Source organism: Phymastichus coffea, unplaced genomic scaffold (assembly GCF_024137745.1).
Source record: "Phymastichus coffea isolate CEN01 unplaced genomic scaffold, Cenicafe_Pcof_1.1 PCOF00036, whole genome shotgun sequence".
Classification (NCBI taxonomy): domain Eukaryota; kingdom Metazoa; phylum Arthropoda; class Insecta; order Hymenoptera; family Eulophidae; genus Phymastichus; species Phymastichus coffea.
Window position 1 is genome coordinate 895,753 of NW_026706847.1, and position 24,383 is coordinate 920,135.

At 46.0% G+C, this 24,383-nt stretch overlaps 1 protein-coding gene across 1 annotated transcript in view; it reads right to left on the bottom strand.

Annotated features, from left to right (window-relative positions):
* Window positions 1-21,862, bottom strand: part of LOC131663474 (POU domain, class 2, transcription factor 1-like) — a 109,118-nt gene extending 87,256 nt beyond the window's left edge. Inside the window, exon 1 of the mRNA XM_058933907.1 lies at window positions 20,243-21,862. Coding sequence (XP_058789890.1) covers window positions 20,243-20,780 — 538 coding nt within the window. The 5' untranslated portion in view covers window positions 20,781-21,862. The remainder of the gene's footprint in view (window positions 1-20,242) is intronic.
* Window positions 21,863-24,383: the final 2,521 nt, after the last annotated feature.

Sequence of the window (24,383 nt, forward strand, 5' to 3'; positions counted from 1 at the left end):
TCGCTAATGGTGCGTGAGAGAAGGGCTAAAATAAAGGAATCGTTCACGCGATCGACGATAAATATTTAACGAGCGCGCACAATGCAGGGATGCAAAAACAACGATCGTAACGAGTGTTGACCAATGCACCTCTACGTATTTATTTTTTAACCTTTTTTTTTTCTTTGCTCGCTGCTAATTGCTGGATAATTCGTCGCCGTTGCTGTCGATTATTATTCACCGCTGGCAAGCTAGCCTCAGTGGAGATTTAAGTTTGATAACGAGATCAACGGGTTTGTTTTCTTTCGTCTAATCGACGTCGGCAATTAACTTAGCCAGCCAATTACCGCGGTTCGTTTTTTTTCTCGTTTGCGAAAGTATGGGAGGGGGGGGGGGAGGAAAAGGAATATCTGTGGATAAATTTAGACTTGAGCTGCTGCGTGCGACGCAACGGGGATGATACTTCAATTATTCATGTAAGCGCGTGCAGGTGCGCATAGCTCGAAAAGAAAAAGACACTTGGTATTACAGCAATTACCATACTGAATGAGTATCGCGTGAATCCTAATTGGCACGTAAAGAATAGTTCGACTCTTTGCAACTGGTAACACGTTAAAGCACTTTTTCATAACAATGTTATTCGTGGGTAAGGGGGTAACAAGCGTGAAAGCTCAATAAAAATCTATTCGCAACCGACGGAGCGAGCGCCGCGGTGTAATAATGAAGACACAAGCTCCGTCGACGTCCACGAGATAGTGTCAGTGCGAGGTGTACAGTTCATCGACCACCGATGCCTCATTTCATTATTTATACGCGGGCTCGCGTATCAGTGGTCGGTCGACGGCAAAAACAAAAGTATCGCTTCTCTCGCTCTGCGGGACGAATAAATATAAGCTCGGAAGCGGCGGCATATACGGAGAAATCGGGATCGGCGGGCGGTCGTCGCCGCCGAATCGGAGAGACGCAGCGCCGTAATTAACGACAGACAATGCCGCGAGCTGGGCTAATCGATCGTGCAGCGCGAGTGCACTCAATCACCGCGCCGCAGCGCCGGGTTTCAGCATGTGAAAATGCAAACGCGCGTCACCGTTGCTGAGTGAATTATGATGTTTGCCTCTGCGCGACAGTTTTCTTTTTCTTCGACGGCAATTCACGTACACGTATTCACTTCACGTGTGTGTAGAAGAGAAGCAGAGAGAAGTAGTTGGCAATCGGAAAGATTTCACGCGAGACCATGGGAAAAGAAGTATGGGGGCTGATTAAAAAAGAGATCCCATTTGGAGTGTAATTGATATCGATGACTTTCAAAATTGGTGAGCATTGTTTCTTACTTTTATCGTCATCTGAAACTCCCGTACTTAATTAACCTTCTTCGGTGCGTAGCATTTCAATTATTAATACCATTTGTTATTACAATCTCGCGCGTATAAAAATGTCTAATCACTTTGTAAGCTCATTAAAATGATTTACTTGCTTTTATACAAATGCAGCTTCTTAATTATGCTGGAGAATAATCCCGCAACCGTTCCAATCGTAAACTCGCTCATTAAGAAAATTCACATACTCACGTGCGCGTATAATCAAATGATAAAAATCAGCTAAAATTACAAATAGCGAGACACATGAATATCGAAAAATAATTTGTGAAGTATTGGTTATAGCTTACGAAGCAGCGCATCGATGGGCGTTCACCATTCATTAATCCGCTCGCTGCCGCAGTGACTTTTACTTAATAAGCTGCCTCGCGAGCGAGAGCCTGACCAATGGAGTACACGCACGATACATACAAATGTAACGATGCTGTACGCTCGAGTTTCAGGTTAGGTGGTCGATTCGATGATTCGACACAATAACCAATAAGTGCGGAGAATGCTCGTCATTGGTAAAAACGAGTCTCTCATCGGTTCTTTTTTCGTTTTTTTCTCTCCTGTCTTTGGTATCCAACTACACAACGAAAAGTTTGAATAATTTCTTCTCCCGCTCAATTGTTTTTTGTCGAAAGTTTCACGATAGAAAGTAATTTTTTTCTTACATTACGTCAGCAGCCAAGAGCTCCAAGGAGAGCGAGAGAGAGAGAGAGAGAAAACGGAACGTTTGATTACCGTAAAACGAATGGATGCAAACTTTCTATTGAATTGCTAGCTAGGTGCGATTGCCGCTTGCTGTTATTTACGACTAATCAACTTGCCGGAGAAGTTTTACTGTCTCTCTACCGTTATACAAGCAAATTCGAGATACAATAGTTATCCGCGGCGACGGTGGCAGCGCCGCCTAATGAAATGAAAATAAAAACTTACGTAAACGCAGCAGCCACGCGACGACGGCAAGTCAAAGTGGGATGCGCCGCCGCAAAGTAGCCTCGAGCGCGAAAAATCGCCGACAGGAGAAAGCTCGTCAACGCTGACGATCCCCGTTGGCAAGGCGTCGCGCGGGCCAGTATCGGTCGAGCGCGAGATTTTTGCAAGCTGGCTGGACTGCTTCTCCGCGTGAGAGGCTTAGATTACGTCTCGCTTTCGCGTGTGGGATCTTGTGTGTGCCGCGCGACAAGGACGCCGCAAAAGAGATGGGAAGGCCGTCGCGGCTCTAGACAAAGAAGCGAGAAGAAAGGATTGCGTCGAGCCGCTATAACTAATGGCCGAAAGAAAGTACAAAAGCGAGGGAGAGATGAGCTGCCGAGACTGTAAAGTCAACGGTTGCCGCCCAAAACGACCGAAGGAAAAAACAAGAAGGCGTCTTCAAATTGGCCGACGTCACAGCCACGCCAAAAGGACTTTCTCGCGCACGGCTGTCGATTGAGCACACATTTGTGCAATTGTCGTCGTGTTTGTTTAATGACGACGATTATAAAGCCGTCGCGAGAGAGAGAGAGAGAGAGAGAGAGAGAGAGAGAGAGAGAGAGAGAGAGAGAGAGTGATGTGTTTTGCACGGAAAGCAAGCAGATCCTCGCTGCGATTTCCATCGAGTTACAGTCTGTCCGACCGAGCGCGTCGGTATTATCCCCCCATTCGCATGCATTAAGATCATTGTGCAATAAACAGCTGCAGCTTTCTAGGAACGATGAATAGAGAGAACGAAGCAGGACGCGAGAGCGTTGGAATTAGGCGTGAAAACCGTTAAACACAGTTGTCGAAATGCAAAAGCAATATCGCGAAAGAAAAAAACACACCGAAGGTCGTTAATACCGAATTGCCGTTACTTGGGAAATCATTTTCGGGAACGAATCGGCAAAAGTCACTTCGAAAATTGAACTGGAGCTTGTGTATCCATTCGCAGCAGTAGTGGCACAAGCTTATCGCTCTCAGCGGAGTGCAATTGCACGAGACATCAGAAGCGGAACGGTGCAGTTTGCATTACGCCAAGTCGTTGGCTTTTCAACGGAGGTACATAATGCGTAATTGGAGCTAAAGTGACTAGACGCGAATCAGCATGCCTCGCGACGACCATGCAAATTAGCTTTTCGTTCGGTCCGTTCGCAAAACTGCCACTTAGCGTGTTTAGACCAGCAGTCAATTTTATCTGATTGCGTCATTGGCGCGAGGGTGTTAAAACTCGCTCTCGTTATTTCAATTTCGAAACATTGTTTTCGCTTCGTAAACGCTAATAAACGATCGCTTTTCTGTAATATTCACACATCTTTCGCGGAGGGCTAATCAACGAAAGAGCGAAATTAGATCGGACGGCAGCTAAACCGCAACGTCGAACGAAGGAAGACGAACGCCAGGGGGGATACGGAAGAACATTGCAACACCGCGGTGGCGCTAAAGTGGTTGCACGGGCAACGGAATAAATTACGCCTTCTGGAAATAATCATTGCATTCGAGCGAAGTTAAAAAGAGAGCACGTGAAAACGGATGCGGGGCAGAGCAGCAAGAATCACTCGGCTGACTTTTATTCTGTTACGTAAGCTTGGACCGAAGGAAAAGAATATACTTTGTTATACTTTCATCAAATTCAAATTCTTTCGTCGAAGCAGCGAGATCTTTTTAATTGCTTGCGATTACGTGTAGTTATTGTTTTATCTCCTCGAAATAATTTGATTTAGCAAGAAACTCTATTCCGCATAGTCCTCGAGCGTAATTTTTACATAATCAATCGCTTTTCCATACAAAAGCTCTAGTGGGAATTCCAGGAACGAGCTTCAATTCGTTATATACTGAATTGAGAAGCTCGAGCAGAACTCGCATCGTGCGCGGCGTATAATGACTGGGCGCTTTTCCCATTACCGTACAAAAGAGGCCGCGCTCGGCCAAATTGCATGCGTAATGAGAGATTCCGCCTCTGTCTGTCTCTCTCTCTCTGTCTCTCTCCCTCTCTTTCTCTCTTTTGTCCCGACAAATCATTTCTACGAACGACAAACTATCCATCCGGAATTGGAATATCGACTCGTCGCACACACGCACGAAGCTTCCTTTTGGTCCATTGTTCGCGCACAGGACACGCGCCGCTGAATTTTCCACCCTTCCATTTCGCTTCGAATGTCTAACCCCACACAAAGCTCTTTCCCGTAAACATCGAGCTTGCTGTAATATAGTTTAACCCTTTCCCCAGCGCGCGCGCGAGAGAGAACAGTTTTCCCCTTTACTTGCGTGTCGCCGCAGTTGCTGTCCACAGAGATCTGCTTTCAGTGTACTCTGCTCTCGGCTCATTTTTCACTTTTTCCGCTGTATAAGGCGTTCTATTTTCGAGCATGTACGCTGCTTTCTCTCGCTCAAAGTGTAATTTTTATTGTCGGGCTTCACGCCGCTCATCGAGAACGCGCGCGGGCTTCAGAGACGGCAATAAAATATTGAATTGGACGGGAGGGTATGCCCCGCGAGTAATAAATCGCAATAAAAGGCAAGTTCGATGGGCACACTCAATCCCGCTATCGATCTGTAATCGAGCGACGGTTTAGTCATCCGTCGGCAATGTCAATGCTATTAATCAGCGAGGCGCATTATCGCAAACTTCAAAAGCCAGAATCTGCGCGCTCGCGCGCGATATTCAAATCCCACGGGGAGAACCGCTTATTTTCTCGTCGAGGACGTACTTGAATTGAACAGTTTATTACGTGCGGTCGCGGCACAAGGCTACCCGCGTACGTACGTCGAGCAAGCGAAATCGACAGTTCTGCTCACGGTAGCGCCGTATTCTACGATTTTAATTAGCATAATTGGCCGATTATGATCTGCAAGCGCAAGCGAGCGCGAGAGTTCAATAAGTTTAATGGTACGTTGTAAAGCAAACAGAGAGCGAGAGAGAGGGAGAGCGTATTTTTCTGGCGAGATTAACGAGCCGGAAAATCTTACTAATGCTTCCATTACCGGTAGCCTACTGCGGCCTCGATCACCTAATGGACTGTCTCGCCGCTGCCGCGTTGAAAATGACAGGCGTCGAAAAGTGTGTTTGGTGCACCACTGCCCCGCTCCTTATTGTTGCCAGCGATACTCTATTAATGGTAATCGAAACGTGCTGGCCCGATAAACGCACGCGAAAAAAACCACTTTTTTTTTTCCTTTTAATCCGAGCATAACAATTTGCACTACTTTGCTTGGCGACAAAGCGAAAGAGTATTTTGATAGCTTCTTCAACACACCACTCGTTCAAAAAAGGAAAAGACTCATTCAACGCGTCGTTAAACGCGCTTTTTCTTCCCCTCCCTTAATACCGCCGCCGCCGCCGTGCGCTTACATTACACAAAGTTATATGCCCCTTTTTCGCGGAGAGCACAAAGGTCCGCGCTCGCGCTCGGGCTTTTGAACGGAGAGGAAAAAAGCACCGGTAAAGTGCGCACCGGCGCGCTATTATAGTATTAATAACGCGAGCGGCGAATTTACGACGGCAATTATCATTAGCACACACACACACACACACACACACACACACACACAGCTCCCCGTGTGTGCGCAAAAGTTGCGAAAACGAAAAAAAAAGAAAAAAAGAAAACGGATTCTTTCAATCCTATCGTTATGAAAGATCGCGCCGGAAATGATAATAACTCGATATACGTGTAGGTTTTTCGGTGTCGCATATTTGCATGCAGAGGAAACGGAAACACGACAAGGCTTAGAAGCCTCTAATGTTTCTGCTTCTCAGGTCGAATCGCGACAGCGCGCTTACAGTGGATGCATCTCGCCTCATCACGCGAAATCTGCAATTCTTTTCTTGATGGATCGTGTTTTAAAAGCTGAGCCTCGTGGAGGTTTCACGTTTACTCTCTTACATCGTTATACGCGAAGTTGGCCTACCGAGCGTGTATATAATTTCTAAGTGCCTCGTCTAAAAGTAATTAACTTCGTACTTCGTGCGAAATGCATTATTTATGCAAAAGAGCGTGCGCTTGTCAATTTCATATGTGCATTCTATTTATTTTAAATACCGCAGCGCGTTTAGCTGTTTCTAAGAAAGCAGCTACATGCGCGCGTTATAATTGACTTCTATGAAGGAGCAAAATAATGCACTCGACGTGTGGCTTTCGCCGCGTAGTGTGCAACCGCATAATCGAAAATCGGCTTGTCAATTGGCGAAAAAAAAAAATAAAATAAAATAAAAGAGAGCGAGAGCGCATATAAGCGACGTGCAGTACACGCATGCGCAGAGAGTCAGCTAATAGAGAGGAAGTCAAGGGAATCGTGACGCTCACAAATAAGTGTAACGAGGCGTATACAGTTCGGGGAACGTTGCACGTGACATGGTTTTGACCAAGCCTATATTTGTTTAACCCGGAACTGCGGAGCGAATAAACCGCGGTCGCGTCTTCGTGATACACACACACACACACACACACACACACACACACACACACACGCGCGCGCGCGCGAGCGTGCCCGCGCGCACAGGCTTGCAGAAACGTCGGCTAAATTATTATAATCTGCCAACTTACGCACTTTCGCGCGCACGCACCTGAATTTGAAGCGATCGCATTTCCCCGCACAGCCGATCGCGAGGCTTATATGCATATTTCACGAATTTTCGCCGTCGTTCGCCGAATTCCTCGCATTCAAATGAGTCAAATGTTTCGCCTTTCCCAAGCGCGGCATCATTAAATTCTTCGGTGCGAATAATTTTACGGCTACGTGCGTACTTGACAATGTGCTGCAGCATTTCTGCGCGATTGCGTGTTTGTTTTGGTAAAAAGTCGACGTGCAATTCCCCGACTGTATAACGTCGACTCATCAAAATGTTTTAGCATATACGACTAATTAACGCAGCGAACGCGTCAAAGGCGAGCCTGCGGAGGCGCGCGATTTACGTACCAGGAGCACGTCAAATCCAATTTACACTCGAAAAGATATACATATCTCATCGAGAAGGACCTTAGTTCCGCGTCGTGATTTTGTTCCTCGAAAAATTACAGGCGCACCTGATAAACGCGTTCGGCGGCGAGGAGCATATTATAACGTCGCTCTCACACGCAGCCATACGTTGCTGCACGCGATAAAAGTGCAAAGAGCGCGCGCATCGGGAAACGAAGGATGCGCGCGCATGTATATGAGACGGATGGAAGACAGGAGTGAGAGGCATTCCGCAAAGTTTTTATCAAGAGCGCTCATCGAGAGGAGCCCCAATGCGCACATCCGGATTCGAATTACGCCTTCTTTCACGTTCGCGCTTATGTTTATTTATCCAGTTATTAAAATTACATTAAGAAGGCCCCGTAGGGTCTCCCTTGCCACCCCACCTTAATTACACCTGCAGGCCTGCACGACGAATGTAGAGCACAGCAGACAGTGTAACCAGCGTGTGTACGCTTAATTTCTGCTTCCTCCCGTTTTGTTCGATATTTAAAGTACTCGCTTGCGGCTAATTATGTAAAAAGTAACGACGGATCGCGCCCGCGACGTGTACTCGTAATAACAGCTTTCACGATTAATTTAACTCGAGAAGACGGAGGGCCAACGGGGAGGGGGCGCACGCTCCGCTGTTTTTGCACGCAATCGGCATGCAAACCTGGCGCCCGAGCACAATTCTTCCTTTTTCTTTTTCTTTTTTTTTTTTATACAATTTTTATGGGCTTTTAAAAATAGGTTGCGAGCGCGCGCTCTCAGCATCGCACTCTGCCGATTAATGTACAGTTTTAATTGGCTTTGGATCGCGCATATATACGTTCGGCCACGGCTGTACTTAAATTCAAATTATTCACCGCGGAAAGAATAGCACGCAGTTGTAACGCGCGCGCGTGTCACGCGGGATCGCCAGTTGAATTGCGTGGCCGTGCGCATCGCGTCCCTCTCGAAAGCGCGGCGCGCGCTTTTGGAAGTCCTTCGCGATTTCGTTCCGCGCGACGCCCCGCGATCGCGGAAGCGTCTTGCTTTTCGCCGGACTGGATCGGCCCGACGAACGAGATCTCGGCCGCGCGCGGCGGCGGCCAGGCAACGCCACTGCCGCGCGTCATCGGCGGCTTATCGTCGGCGCGAGACGTGGTCCCGCGGGCGAAACGAGAAAGAGGTCACTTTCTCCGTCTCGCGGCATCGACGGCGTTCGAGAGCGAGCCGCCGCATTTGCATAAATCAATCGAACGGCCATGCGCACCCTTGAAGAGAGCATCGAGTGCTGCACGCTCGTTACGTGGATAATTAGCTGTGCGCGCATCGTTAAAAACAAAGCGAACTGACGAGGCGACCGCTAGTGCAAGTCAGACACGCGACGACGCACTGCGCGCATTAGCCATGCCCGCTGCTCATTCTCCGTGCGTATATCGCGTGTACACTTTGCTCTATCTTTATGTGCGCGCGGTGTGGCGCGGGGGATAGGAAGCCTTCCAGATTTTAAGTGCTGATTCGCCGGAGTACAAATTTTCGGTTCGAGCTTGCCCAACCGCGAAGGGAAACTGCTGCCGCGCGCAAAGCGAACCCCGATTATGAGCGATCGGCAACGAGCACGGAACAAGCGGCGGCGCACAAAGCCACCGAAATTCGCAAGCTGTTGCGCGAGCACGCTCGTCTCCGTGCCGTCACTGACGCATAATTCGCGCGTTATTGTTGATCGCGACGCGATTGCCCTTCGCAAAGAGTCCTCTTGAAAAGAAAGCAACGGTCGCGCCAGTTGGCTTTCGTTGTATGTAAATGTTCGCTGGCATCTCGAGGGGGGGAGAGAAAAAAGGTTGTTCACAATATAAGGAGAAAGATGGGGGCACGTTCGCTAAGTAGCCTCCTTTCAGACAGTCATTGCGGTTTGCGAGTGAGAGAGCGAGATGAGAGCGACCGCCAGAGCGTCATGCAGAGAACGACGTTGGCAAGGTCGCCGCCATGCGCGCGCGCATGCCATATGCCTCTATGCAAATCTTCGCACGTTGTACACGTACGCCACGACGGATCTCCGACTCTCTTCGCTGCTCGTTTATCAATCGATCGTCGTTGTCGGCGGCTTTTGCTTTGTTATTAAAGCACGATTAATTATCTCGGACGATATTTCACTGCGCGCATCAAACTGCTCGCGCCAAGATCAATTTAATCATGTAGACGGAGGAGTTTCTCGTGCGGCTCGTTTCTTTTTTTCAAGCCAACGTGTCGAAGCGAGACAAGTACGTATGCAGCGCAGAAACCATATACGTTACGTTTCTATCGACCTTGCGCGACATTTCTAATTCAAATATATCGTGTAAATCTGTACACTTCCTTCAATAAAATAAAATGCGATAGATTCGTCGAGTCATTCCCGCATCCTCGCGCGATCCTGCGAGAGTGAGAATCGATTCTCGAGCACTTCCATTATTTACATTTTCATTGGAACAATGAGGAAGCGAAGATTTTCCCGTGATTCACAATATTCGTGATGCAGACTCTCGTAGCAAAAAGAAAAGTAGAGGCCCTGAGGAGAAAACGAAGGTATGTCATTAGAAATGAACTCGCGAGGGGGGAGTGCGATGATGAGTATAGGCTCGAGGAAACGAATGTGCTATGACACTCTGAGTCTCGCGTCAAGGATGCACACAAACATCGTTCTCACGAGTCCATTCCCTCATTCACTCTTTCTCTCTGTCGTCTTTGTTGGGTGGTAGCTTTTTTTTCCTCCTAACGATGCTTAATGAGTTGGGCTCGCGAATTTAGTTGACGATTTTTTCGTGGCTAATTAGCTTGGAAACGTCAATCGGATTCACTGTCGACGGCACATGGTCAGTGAATGCCGTGAGATGTGTAGGGTTCAGCGCAGTTGAAATCTGGAGGTTTTCAATGCTCTGTTACAGCTAAAACTTGGAGTAGTGCGCGGTTGTGCGATGTGCCAGCCGCGCTTCCGGCATTTTGTCAAATTCCGAGGCAATTTATACTATTGACAAGCCGCCCGTAGCGAGCTCCCTGCAAAAGTGTCGATCGAGGCTAAATATGACTCATTTCCCATTCGACGCTAATGAGTATACGTGATAATGAGTGCGCGCAAAGCCAGCTTTCTTCCTATCCTTTCTTATTTCCCGCGTACATCAGCGGACTGCACGATCCGCGCTCGCGAGTTACAATTATTGCCTAAGACAATCCGGAATCCCGAGGACTTTGTTTTTTTTCTCCTTCGAACTTGACAGAGGTCTGTACAACAATGTCCTTCCCATTCCTGATCGATGATCGCGAAGGATCATCTTCCTGTTGTATGCGCGTAACGAGCTGTACAATGCTTTCCTACGACTGATTCACGCGCGACGACTACGTTCGTGATATTTCGCGCGAGCCGGAAATTCTTTCATGGCATTTCTCACGATAATGTGCGCATGTTTGCACAAGGTGAATAGCACCGACGACGATTCCCGATTCCGATAGATTAGACTTAGATATTTCGACAGGATGACGGATACCTTTTTTCCTAGGATAAACTTGGCGATAAAAATCGAGGCCTGATTACGCGCGTATATGCGAGGGACGCGTGCAAGATGGAAAGAAAAAGAAAAATTGTGTAATATTGACATTCGTAGAGAAACACGGATTCTACATCGAGCGATTCAGGGTCTTATCGTTGGTATAGCTGCGCGCAGGTGATGAAGTGTTTTTACAGTGATTCACATGCACGTTTCTAAGCCTAATCTATTTTGCACGCGCTTGCCATAGTTTTTTTTTTTTTTTTTTTTTTTTCGATGGATTGACTTTTCGAGATATGTGTGTGTGTGTATACGTCTTTACACATTTTCACCGGTGATTCATACAATCGGACAGCGCTGTATTGAAAGAAAAGAAACATTATAAGGCAAGTGAAAATCGCACTCTCGATAATAGCCGGGAGTTTTATAAATACAGTAGGTATATCGTCTGTCCCTCGCTTACGTGATGAATTTCATTTGGCGCGTAGTGCCCGAGCCGCGAGCGCTCGCGGATAGATGGTGAAAATTACCATATTCATTGCATTGTTGCACACAGCGAGCAAGTTAGCGCGCAGCCGTATTTGGAAAGCGCGAGCGCGCACACGCTCGCATGCTAATCCCATATGCACGCGCTGCGAGCAAGAGATGGATTGCCAGCGTTCGAGTTTTATGTATGCGCCGCAACGTCATTATAGTATGGATGCTGCAAGCTGTCCCGGGGATAATTAGACGGGTGTCTCTTGCGGATACTTTTTTCTTTTATTTGCAGATCGCGAGGCAAAGATTACAACTGCGCGAGGGGGAGAGGGATTTCAAATCAATTTTATACGTTACGCGCGAGAGACTGATTTTATTGGCGCGCGCAGATTTCGCAATGCACCCTTTGAATTTTCTCGTCTGCGCCGGTCGTTCGCACTTTATTCAAAACTATTTCAATTAAATTAAATTGAATTAAACGCTTCAAGTTTTTGACTTTCATGAAGATTTATTCTATGGCTCATGAACTGTTTTGTTTCGATTATATGCTGCGAATCGTGTATAAATATATTTAAATGATTGATCGATTGGATGAAATTGGAAATGTTGCAATAAAATATCGCTTGCAGAAGGAGACAACTTTTCATTTGATTTTGCCGGATGCAAATTGTTCGTTCGATTAAAAATCCGCCGGTCTAATCAAGATGACATAACAGACGAGCCGGCAATCCTCATTATGCACAATTCACGTCTATCAAATGGATTCCAGACAATCATAAATCTATTCTTTGTATCGAGTCAAAGAAGTGCCCAACGCACACGTGTAGAAAATAGCCAGGAGAAGTGAGCGACACACGTCGTTAGCGACAGCACAGTCAGCGCACGTTTTATAAGCACGCAGGCGCAAAACGCGCGCCATTCTGGGTTTTATTGTGAGAGGAGCATTTCCTTTCCGATGCGCGAAGGCCAGCAGCCGCGGATTTTTCCCACAGCTAAAGTGAGGCCGAATTGAAAAGGAATATAATCGCGAGTCGCGCGTTGCGCTACGCGCCGTCTTTTTAACGGGAATTAGCCATGCATGTTGTGCCGCGTGCACGAACTTGTCCTAATTGTGCGCTGTTGGCAGTCTTTTATAATTGTATTCGCCGCAAGTGAGACGAAAAAACAGCACAACGCTTGTTAGCTGAATAAATCAACGCGGTCGCGAGGAACTCATTACCTGCAGCTTTGCATCCGAGAGCATATCATAATTGCTCGTTCGTTAATTAGATGAGCGTACGAATGACGCTGTGATGCGCGAAGATCATCGACCGCGAATTCTAAAAGGAGGTGCAAACAGTGACACCCCACTGTGACGAGGTCAGTCGCAGGGCCGAGCCGCACGCTCGAGGAATCGAAAATCTATTGGCGAATCCTTTCTCCTTAACCACACCACTTATCTTGTCTAACTATCCGACATGACGTATCGCGGCTAAACACGCATGCAGACACGCTACGTTATCGCTTTGTTGCAATCGCAATTTTAACTAAATCGGAGAAAGGACTGGGCTCCGAAAACACTCGAGTCTCGCTGATATTAGTCATACGAGCGCATAATAGAAACATACAAGTAGAGTCTTAAATACATGTAAGAAGCAAGTCATTTATAAACAGGTGGATGAAAGGAGAAGAAGAAGCGGACGACCGCGGCACGGTTTATACCTCGATAAGCATCTCTTCCTCCATGTGATGTAGCAGGGGCGTAACACACAAGCCGCCCGACCCCAACCCTTTTTTCCTCCCTTTTCATGAACCTCTGAGGTACACGGCAAAAGTGTGATTTGTCGAGGAGAGAGTGCTTCGTAACTCGAGCGATGCAGATATGTACGAAAAGCGTATGCCCGTGGCCGGAGGAGATTGCATAACGCTCGCGAATAATAGGGCGTAGAGAGCGAGATAGGCGAAAAATCCAAATTGCATTTTGTTTGGCACGCGCAAGCTGCCGCGATGAATTATTTATAAAGGTAGTATAGCTATGCGCGCAAAGGAGAGTTCGTTTATTGATATCGCGGTTATATGCTCTACGCTGAAGGCTTGTGTATGGGCAGCAGCATTATTCGAGTTAACTGTCTCTTTTTTTTTCTTTCCTTTCCATAAATCTCAAGAAATATCATCGATTAAATTTGACGGGAAAAATGTTTATGAATAAAATATTTGTGTCCGTAGTTCGTTTTTATATATATACATGCTTGTACCGAGGGAAACAACTCTTTGATGTATATCGATGTATATATTTATCCATAACTGTCGCACTCTAATTTTTAGGTTGGTGTATATTTATAGGTGATACGTCGCGATTTATGACATTTCAAAAGCAATTATTCATGATGGATTATAGATTGTATTCTTGATGGAAAAATTCAAATAGCAGATATGTGTGTGTTCTGTTTGAAAAATTTACAATATCCCCCTCTTTTATATTATGTATACAATGTATCAACTTATATAAAAGTAACAGTGAGTTGTTTACCCAGTTTTCGAAACAGATAAAATGTATATTCTAGCGTTATCTGTATTTAAGACTGTATGTTTTTTATTGAAATTAATCATATTAACGCTATCATCTCAACCTCCATACATCTATTTTATTTATTTGTACATTTAATAGTTGATGGCATACACGAATGAAAAAAATGTTATATGCATTGAAGACCGTCAGCTTCTATATTTCGTCTTACTGGCCTTTTCAAATTGTACGCCTGTATAGAGTGGATCTCAAATATACGCGGTATCAAATTACATACATTTTTTTAATCCTTATTAAAAAATTATAGATATGTGTAGCGACGTGGGATCACAAAAGCCGCACGAAAAAGTACAATAAAGAAAGAGAAAGTAAAGCAGCACGAGGACCTAAAGAATTGCGACGGCAAAGATCGAAGTACGACAGCATCAGCCGCCAAGGAGTAGCGACTTGTACGTGTGTGCGAGATAAGCGAGTTGAAGAGAGAAAGAGAGAGACAGAGAGAGGAGATTCGCGCCACGTGACCCTCCCCTCAATGCCGTATTGGAAATCCTTTCGTGGCCCGGCCCGACCTATCCCAAGGTGAGATTTATCCGTCGGCTTTACCTGCCTCCAAACACGCGCGCGCATGGACGTGCTATGCTGCTTTCTCATTTCCAATTCTCTGGCGATTTTCTTATCGGCCTTGCCTCCTTTATAACCCCCGCTGCGTCGCCCTATGGTGGATTTTTCTACGCGCGGCCTTGTCAACTTGCAATCCGCGAGGCGGACGGCGCACGTGTCGGATTTATTGGAAATTTCAGTTTCTATTGCAATAATGAGAATAAAAAACTGCCCTGGGAAATATCATTTAGAAATTCCACTTGCGGTTTTTACATTTTAACAAAAAAAGCGACGCCGTAGGAAAAAGACAAGTCATTTATAAAAAACATAGAGAGAGAGAGAGAGAGAGAGAGAGAGAGAGAGAGAGAGAGAGAGAGCCGAAAGAACACGTGGCGCTGTGGATGAAAGCGGTCCTCGGCATCCGTGCAGGTAGGTATGTATACGCGTGAAGAACAGGTGTCGAAAAACTTAACGCGCGTGTATAATCGAAAAGGACTGTAAACATAAGGATGCGTTGTAACGTCATCGCTATGAGGTGTATTAGTAAGAGGATCAAAGGCTGATCTGCATTTCTTTTAATAGTCAGTGTTAGTCATGTATATATCGATCGGCTGACTTTGATATCCGTCTATACGCGATATTAATCTGAAAGCGATATACGTCTGCCTCATGTACGTACTTACGTACGCAAAAAAACAGCGCCTTTTCTATTTTCAATTATTTTAGAGATTCAAAACTAATCACGCTCCAATGTCGTGCTCGACTTATATGTAAAGCGTTAATCTTATCACGCGATCGCTTATATGTTACTATTTAATAATTGCCGTTGTGTGCTAGTGTGAAAAATCAGCTAATGACAATTTAATGCGCCGATAGTGTGCTTAGATGACCACGATATAGCTCCGCAAATTTTTTTTCTTTCGACGTTTCTTTGCGATAAAGCAAAATTTCTTTGCTGTTTCTTAATGTTAACTATACTTAATCTGAGTATATTGAATAAATATTCGATAAAAAGAAGATTGAAACTAAAAAAAATATCCTTATCTATGTCTACGTTTTGTGTATGCATACGTTCAGTATGTTGAAAAATCACAATATATATCGATAACACGCTTATGATTGAATATTATACACTGCTTTGAAGCTGATTGATCATAACTAGCTGCAATATCAGTGATTGAATCGTACCGCGTCAAACAAACTTTCCAAGCAGACGAGCTGACACCGACAAGCGGAAAAAATGCTTCCACTGAACACAAACGAAGGACGGTGAACTACTGGAAAAGGCAGTGAAACGTGTGGCGATGAGTTTGGAAAATCAACGAGAGCCGTTCTTACACACGTAGGATATGCATTATTTGCCGAATGACACACACATCAGCGGCGATAATCGCGATAATGAATCGCAAAGTCTCTCTCGGCGAAATATCAAGGCTCAAGCTCACTTGCTCGCGTGTAATATGGATTATGCATCATCCGGTGTGATGACAACGCGCAATTTCCATCGAAATATTCGCACGACCCTTAGCGCGCCATTGATACGAACGAGTCCACTCTTTTTTTTCAGATTCCTTTCCGGTGATATCGCTTCCGGCGTCTTCGACGACCTTTATCTCTGACCGAGCGAGCGAACCAAGCCTTGGTTTTTTCAGTGACGTGTGCGCGTGTGTACGCGATTACGCCAAGATAAAAGCCGCGTAGGTATACGATATGCAATGTAAAGCTCCCATCCAGTTCTCTCGATTATTTTTTTTTCTTTTTATTTATTCGGACAGGTTGCTCGCGGGAGAGCTGCGCGCGTGATTCACTTTCCTTCAATTTTTTTTCCAGCCGAGGCTATTCAAAGCAGCGATTATTATTCGCAATTGGATTTCTCAGAATTTCAAACGTTAGTGCAAAAATACAGGCCGAACGATTATGAATCAACGGTTGTGCAAACAACGACTTAGTATTTCGATACACCGTTACATCAGAGATGCGTTTCGGGCTGTGTGCTTGTTCGCGTGTTTGAATTTGTTTTCTATCTATTTTTCCTAGGAAGTGAAATAGTTAATGAAGGTGTTATCGAATAATAGCGACCACTATAGCTTAAAATAAAATCTATCGTTACTATTGTTGATTTTAAGCTTCAGTGAAAACGATCAAACTATTTCAGATTAGATTCAGATAATTATTTCAGACAGAAATTTGTATTTATGATTATAATCGATTATAATAAGAGTTGATTATTTAAAGAAAAATATGTAGGCAGAAACGGATTGCATTGTTTGAAGTCAAATATAAAATGGATATTAATAAACTACATGAAGGTCGCAGAAATACGTTTGTATTATTGCTAATAGCTTATTAAGTTTATTAACTTCGGGGCCAAAGTTCACCTTTTTCTTCATAAAGCCTAAATTCATTATAATACGATAACTATGAATTTGAGAACTATTCAAGAATGATGTAGTCGATATACAAGGTGTGATATAAATAAATTGTGAATCAACATCGAAACATTGAAAAAGCACTGTTGTTAACGGAACGCTATCATTGTCATCAGAAAAAATGCGGGAAAGAATCATTTCATAACAAAGCAACGTGAGCAAACTTCAAAACGCATATGACATTTGTAAAATTTATACGTGGAAATATTTTTTTTATCAGGTGAGCTCTTTGAAGAGACACCAATAACCTGCGTAAGCTTAAAAGTTTCACGAAGTTAGAAACAGCCGAATAGATAATTTGGTCGAGATTTTGTAGTGATAAGCAAGTTAAAGATCTTAATTACCATATCACTGCCTAAAAAATGTGCATTAGACACGCGCGATCCAATTTCCTTATTTGATGCTGTTGAACGCTTTGTTATCTAGACGACTTAAGCGTTACGCAGATTTGAATCAAATTGATTGAAAAATGGGTACTTTGTTTCTTTCTTAAATAACATAAATTAGAGATGTAGTTCGATGATTACGTTATCTCATTAACATGGATCTACGTATAGATGTGTTGTTTATTGCGACTGCTAAAAATGATTGTTTATTTTGTTGCGACACATGTCTTAAAATAATCGATTTACAGCTTAGTAATCATAATTCGTTGCATGTTTTATTGAATTGTACTTATATATACGTTCCCTCACATTCCAATAGCATTTATCAATCATAAATTTTTGACATCAGCTAAACGATATCTAATGATTGATTTACTGATTCAGACCAATAATTATTATAAATAATTTCAGAAATTGATGTTAATCTCAGTATAATTAAATTAAATTTATTTGTCTAAGAAATATTCCGCCACGAGATAAATTGCAAATCGAAAGAATGCAACATATAAAAGTATTTTTTTCCAAAAAGTTTATTACTCTCTTATATCCACCACGTCGACGCTTAACAATCAAGCCGCATATAGCCGAGTCCATAGTATAAATCCACACAGAGACCTCATCAAGTAGCCCGCAGCCAATTTACCTAAAAGGCCGCAGAGGTGGAGGAGGGGGGTTGACGCCGTTCGTAAACACCGTGCCACCGCCGCCTCCTTAGGCGCCAGGAGCAAATGTATTCACGATTCTCGCCTCCCGGGATCTCTTTCACTCTCTCTCTCTTTCTCTCTCTCTCGGCACAATTTGCTCTCTCGGCAACTAATAACAGAGCAGACAGCGTTATATACCTCCCCCTATCTCTCTCTCTCTCTCTCTTTCCCTCTCTCTCTCTCTCTCTCTCGCGGTCAGGTGAAAAAGCGAAAGCTCGAACAAACGTTTTTCAACTATGCAAATGTGTGTACATACGCGTGTGTGGCGGACTCGATCACTGCTTACACCTGCGTGCGATCCAACCTAGATTCGTCCATTTGGACATGCACCAGTGACTGTTTTATGGACACTGTTTGGTTTGAATAGCTGACGACTGAGCCTGAAAGCCAGCGTTTCGATGCAGATTTAACTGTCTAGTTCTGTTTCGACGGCGCGAGCGTATTATTTACTTCAGAAATCAGTTTTCTGAATGTTATGCCCAAATATTGTTCAATCGCATTTGATCGCGGTTAAAGGAAACGAAAAGGAAATTTGGGGAGTCACGAGTCACATAAAATAACAAGAAATGTGATAATGATAAACTAACTGTACGAGTTCAATCTGTTGGTATCACTACAATTCTCTCTTTTTGGAATGAATCTTTTTCTAACGATAAAGGATTGGGCACGATTGGACTTTCCGAGATTTACGAGAGTTGAGGGGAAGTCTGCGGTGCGATAAGGTTTGGTTTTCGGATTGATTAAGTCATTCGTTAGATAGTGACGATCGCCATTATCGGATACTCGTATGTGTGCGAGCGCGGCAAAAGAAGAATATATCTATCGAACGCCTCGTGCTAGGTGTCATCGATTGCTTCCAAACATGCACGAAAATAATACAATCATCGCTGATAACTAAAAGCTTTTAATTAAATAAACTATCAAGGGCAAATATTTGTGGCGCACTAAAATTCGATTGGACAGTAATATTGGAAAGTATGATATAGAGACGTTTTTAATCTCCAGAAGACCAATATCAACATTTTATATTTCGTATTGAGAATTTTCTAAATTTTATCTATCAATTATGTAAAAACAGAAAAGCTTATAAAAACAGGCAATCGAAAAAAAAAAAAACTGAGCGATAACCGTTTTCAGTGTCAAGAGGTGATAAAACGCGGATAAAACATTTCCGATACTACGTTTTAACACAAAAGCTGTGGCGACAGCGATGACGAATTAGAAGATTACGTTTCATATTAGTTCATCGATAATGAAAAAAAAAACTATCAGCAAGTGTTAATTAATTAGAGCTTATAGTCGTTGAGTATATCGCTTAGAGACGCATTGTAAATTATCAAAGATCGCGCGAATGATTCTAATAAAAATGTTGGAAAATGACCCTCTCGAACGGTAAGCATATCTTATATACCGTTAATAAGCAAGCAATATTTTCTAATAAATGCCTGTGGACAAATGATAACGTGCGTGCGTATAAATCAATCGTAGCCGATTGAAATGAAACGACGCATTAATCAAATTCTTCTATATGAGTTTTGATATCCGTTTGGAAGAACTATGCGCATACGTCGATGTATATTATTTTTCTTTTGAGATTAGATTAGAAAAACTGGCGTGAACACGCTGTTGAAAGGTGATAAAAATATTGAATATTTTCTTTTCCTCAACAACCCCGAAAGATAGGACACACGCTTCTGAATCCATATCTGGCATGCAAAATCAAAGATATTGAACAGAATCGAATGGTAGGTTTGACGTGCAGAAAGGATCGATGGGTCGGGGGGCGTACGCGAAGAAATACGGTCGGGAGGCGATTAGCGATCGCGCTGTGACAACAGAAACGTCGCGGCAACAATGCGACATGCAACAATGAGGCGCGCGTTCAGAAGGACGCGCGCGCGCGCGCGCCCTCGAGTATTTAGAAGAAAAAGGATACTTGACAGCTGCCGCGCTCGCTCTCTGTCTCCGCGCGGCACGTGTTACTCTTGGACAGCCAGCATATTTGTTACACTCTTTGAAACGTAAACTTGTAATTTTGAAGAAATACGTCCGTCGATCGGTACTTCTCGCCTGTCACGCATTTCCAGCCAGTAATCATTTTCGTGTAAATCAATTCGAAGGCTAAGGCGGGAAGGCGGCGAATATTTTTGATGATTTTCTATGCCGAGATAAAGGGATAGAGGTGTCATATCAAAACAAAGCATTCGTTACTTCCAAATTCCTAATTGAAGTAGCCTTTCAATGGCAAAGTAAAACGGTTCCGCGAATCAAACATTTACCTCTGTTGTCGTTGTTTCTTCTTTATTTCCCCGTATTTCGCCAAAATAAAAGCCGCTGAAGTCGCGGTACCAGCTAAAAGTATCGAAAGATCTGCACAACAGGGCAAGAGTGCAACTCACCATTCTCGTGGCCCCGTAGAGGATGTGCAGGACTGCCACCGGTGGAAACGCCCTCGTCCTCGCTAGCGTCGTCACTGGCATCGCTGGGACTATAGCTTCGGCGGCTAGCCTGCACCTTGGCGATCTTGGCAAGACTAACTCCATTGTTGTTATCGTGGCGCGCGACCTGCAGTCTCTCCTGCACGGTTTTGGCTCTGACGCGAATTCGCGGAGGCGGCGGCGGCGGCGCCGCAGCTGCTGGCGGTTGCTGCTGCATCGAGCTGCCGACGGAGAAGTCGAGCGGCTGATCGATGTCCGCGGACGCGCGGCTCACGCTCGACGGACCCTGCTGCTGTTGCTGCTGCTGCTGTTGCTGCTGCTGCTGATTCGTTTGCACGGCGGGCTGTCGTTGTACCTGCTCGATGCTCGGCCACCAGGGTGCACCCTGCATCGAACGCCAGGCCTCAATGGTGTTGTTGTTGGTGGGGCTCTTCTGCTTCTGAGGGCCTGCCATACTACTCGCGCTCTCGAGGAGGTGCATGCTCTGGGTCTGCGTCATGGGCGCCGGTGCGAACTGCTGCTGCTGCTGCTGTTGCTCGATTCTGTTGTTCTGCTTGTGCCTGCTGCCACTGCTGCTGCTGCTGCTGCTGATTTGCTGCTGAGTGGGTGAGGGCGACAACGAGGACGTGATGTGTTGCACGTGCAATGGCGGCAACGGTGGATGCAGCGGTCGCGGCGGACAATGTCGCGCGGCCTCCGCGACCCAGCGGCGCACCGCCTCGCTGTCGAGGCCCGCCAAGCCTGCGCCCGCCTTCGTCTTGCTGCTGCTGGCGAACTGCTGCTGCGGCTGCGACTGCTGATGGTGGTGGTGGTGGTGGTGGTGATGTTGGTGCTGCTGTTGCTGCTGGTGGTGATGGTGCTGGGCCAACAGCGCCAGGCCCTTGTCGCTCAACGAGCCCGGCAGTGCCAACACACCTGTGCCACCCGCCACCGCGGCGATCTGGCTCACCCCGCCCCCGGCGAAGCTACTCAACGCCGCGAAATCCAACGTGCTTGCGGTGGTACGGTTGAGCTTAGTTCCTCAATTTTTTCGTTTGCTGCTTTTGGCACTCGCGCACGCACCTCCGATAGCCTCGCAATACTTCACTTGTTTTTCCTTCTTTATTTTCGTTTATTTGTTTGTTTGTGGATCATGTATACACGGCACACACTTTACGAGCGCTGATCGACTTCTCCACCGCAATAAACTCCAGTACAAGTCATTGACGACAGGTGCAACGGGCTATCGTTTGGCCTTGTTTTGTTACAACACGGCACAACGGATCAGTGTCACCTCGCGAGGGCATAACTGCACACGCACCACAGTTCTTCCGCCGAAAGAGAGCGGATGATAGATAATCCGACACACCTGTCAAGTCGCCGCCGCGGTAAACATGCTCCGTGTTTCCCCCTTTTGCTCGTACACTGTCAATACACACTGCATGGTATTTTCCTACATAAAAAGGCCGAAGCGAAAGAAGATTTTAAAAACAAAACAATGAAGACGTGCAAGCAAGAATATGTATATGTGTGAATCTCTGGTGCGAGCACTTGGAAACGCGGCGCTCGCACGCAGAACCTTGCTTTCACAGTGGCTACGATGCTGTCGCGTGCATGTGTGCAGCTACACTAGCCTGCCTGTGCCAGCCAGCCGCTAAGCCGGCGCTTGAGACTGCTCTCTCTCTCTCGCTCGCTCGCTCGCTCGCGCAAAGTGTCAGAGAGAGAGAGAGAGAGAGAGAGAGCAACGCGGTGGGGGAGTCGGCGTGCGCTAGCGACAGAGAGGGATATCTCGCCGTATACCGCTGCTGGACTTGCCTTGCTTGCTTTGACGGCTCTCTCTCTCTCTCTCTCTCTCTCTCTCTCTCTCTCTCTCTCTCTCTCTCGCTCTCTCTCTCTCTCTCTCTCTCTCGCTCTCTCTCTCTCTCGCTCTCTCTCTCTTTCTTTGCTCACTGATAGCAGCAGCGGTGGCGGGTTTGGCTGTTGCTGGTGGGGATAAAAGCGCGCGTGCGTCGGTGGGGAACAACGTGGGGCCAATGGTCTCGACCGCCGAGACGACGGTCACGCCCACCCAAGGCCCCGCGAATCGCCAACAAGCCTCCTTGCGAGAGCGACTACGAGCACATTTCACAGCCATACGCTACGGACAATTTGCATGTCCTCTCCGCTCAAGGCTCGACCACTGACCTGCCTTTTTTCGCTTCTCATTTATCGATCTTCGGCCAGCCAAAGTTTCAGACGCTGCGAGTCGACGCGGCAGGTGATAAGGGAGAGCTGATGTCATTGCCGGATTGGGGGATTAATTGGCCTGACGTTCGTGAGTGCTTTTATCACTGACTACCCGCGGAATTGCGAAATATTGCTGTTTATACACTATTGCGAGCCGATGATGATGATTAATCGATCAAATATTTCTCTTTGAGAATTGTTATAAAATCGCTTTTATCTTTGGGTTGCAAATTGGACAAATGTCCTTCCGCGCGTTGACAACTCGTGGACTTTTGTCAAGCGTAGTTGAACTTGCACAACGTTATCACGCGACAACAATTCCTGCTGCAGTTTTCCGTAAATACTTGCAGAATGATGAACGACTTGCTCGCTGCACAAATTCGATCGTATGATTGATATGGTTGACCCTTTTACGAAAAAGGGTTGAATGTGAAAAAGAGAGACAGGCGAGGCAAGCGACTGGCGGAGCGACGATGGCGATAATCAGCGAGAGAAAAGGGGAGAGCGAAAGAGTCGACTCACCGCCACGTGACCGCTGTCGCCGGAGAGAGCAAAATTAGTTGCAGGGAAAAAAGGACGCGCGGCGGAGTCTTTATCGAGCCACCCACATTATACATGGCGCGTGTGTACGTGTGTGCTTGCGTCCCGTTGGAGAGAATTGGTCATTCGATAGCCCTGCGAGTATGCAATATCCATTCTTGAGACTGGCGCTTTTCTTGTCCTCTTATACGTGCGCACATGCTCGCAGACGCCACACACACGCGCGCACACATGTGGCATACGAACACTTACTTGTGTACCTTGGCTGTGGGCTCGCTCCTTCCTTTATGTACGCTTCTTATCCCGCGCGTCTTCCCTCGCAATCTCGTTATTGTAGGTATACACAAATTCGAGATGAAGGGCTTCATTTTCTCATGCTTTTCTTTTGTGGCTTGGGGAACGGCCTTTGTGCTTGAATCAAGAATGCAATGAAATCTGGAACGACGGTGAATGTGCTAATCAGCGCGTGAAGGAAGATATTTGATTGTAAGACGGGAGTTCAATTGAGTTTGTAGGAGGCTGTGCGATTTACATCCCTGTAAGAAATAAAAAAAAAGGAAAGGAATTAGAAGCTCGGAAAGAAATTGTCGATCGAATGGGAGAACCAAGAGCAGCCGTGCAATGTACAGACATCGAGAAAGCCGAGAGAGCAAAGGTATAATATCCGAAACCGCCCTTGAAGAAAAAGCTCGTTCCTCTTGCCGAGTTTAACTCCACCCACCGAGCTGCGAGCTTGAATTCCGATTAGCATACAGTCTTGTGCCGGAGGCATTTGAATTGGAGATGCTTGCAACGCCCTCGCCGCTGGATAACTTTAGAGCAGCGTGGCACGTTATTGGCGGCGACCGCTTGCTTCCCGCACACCCTACCCTCCCTCCTCTCTTCTCGCGCTTTATCGCTCGCGCGTATTTTCCATGCGCGAAAGGGGGCGAGGCTATTTGAATCGACGGCAGGCGCAAGGATAGCCCCCCCAAGAGGGTCGCTACGCTCGCGCCAAGAGCGAAAGGTGTTTTAAAGTGGCTCTTATTGGCCATAGGGTGCCCGGAGAAAAAGCAGCCGCCCCTTTCAAGCTTGCGCGCCGAGCAACGTCTTTTTTCTCACTTTCTGCATGCTGTGTGCCCTCCATCCTCCTTCCTTTCCCTCCAGCGTCTCGGGCTCGCCTCTCCCCACTTTCTCTCTTCCCCTTGACACCCCGGCCAGACGGAGCTCGTTTCCATGCGCCAGGCATTCCAGATATGCTTTCTCTGCTATTCCCCGGCGAAAATTAATCGAAATAACTTTGGGCTTCCGCGAGCGTTGCGATTCGCAGCGCCTCTCGCGTCCTCGCTTTCGGTGGAATATCCAAGTCGCGGTAGCG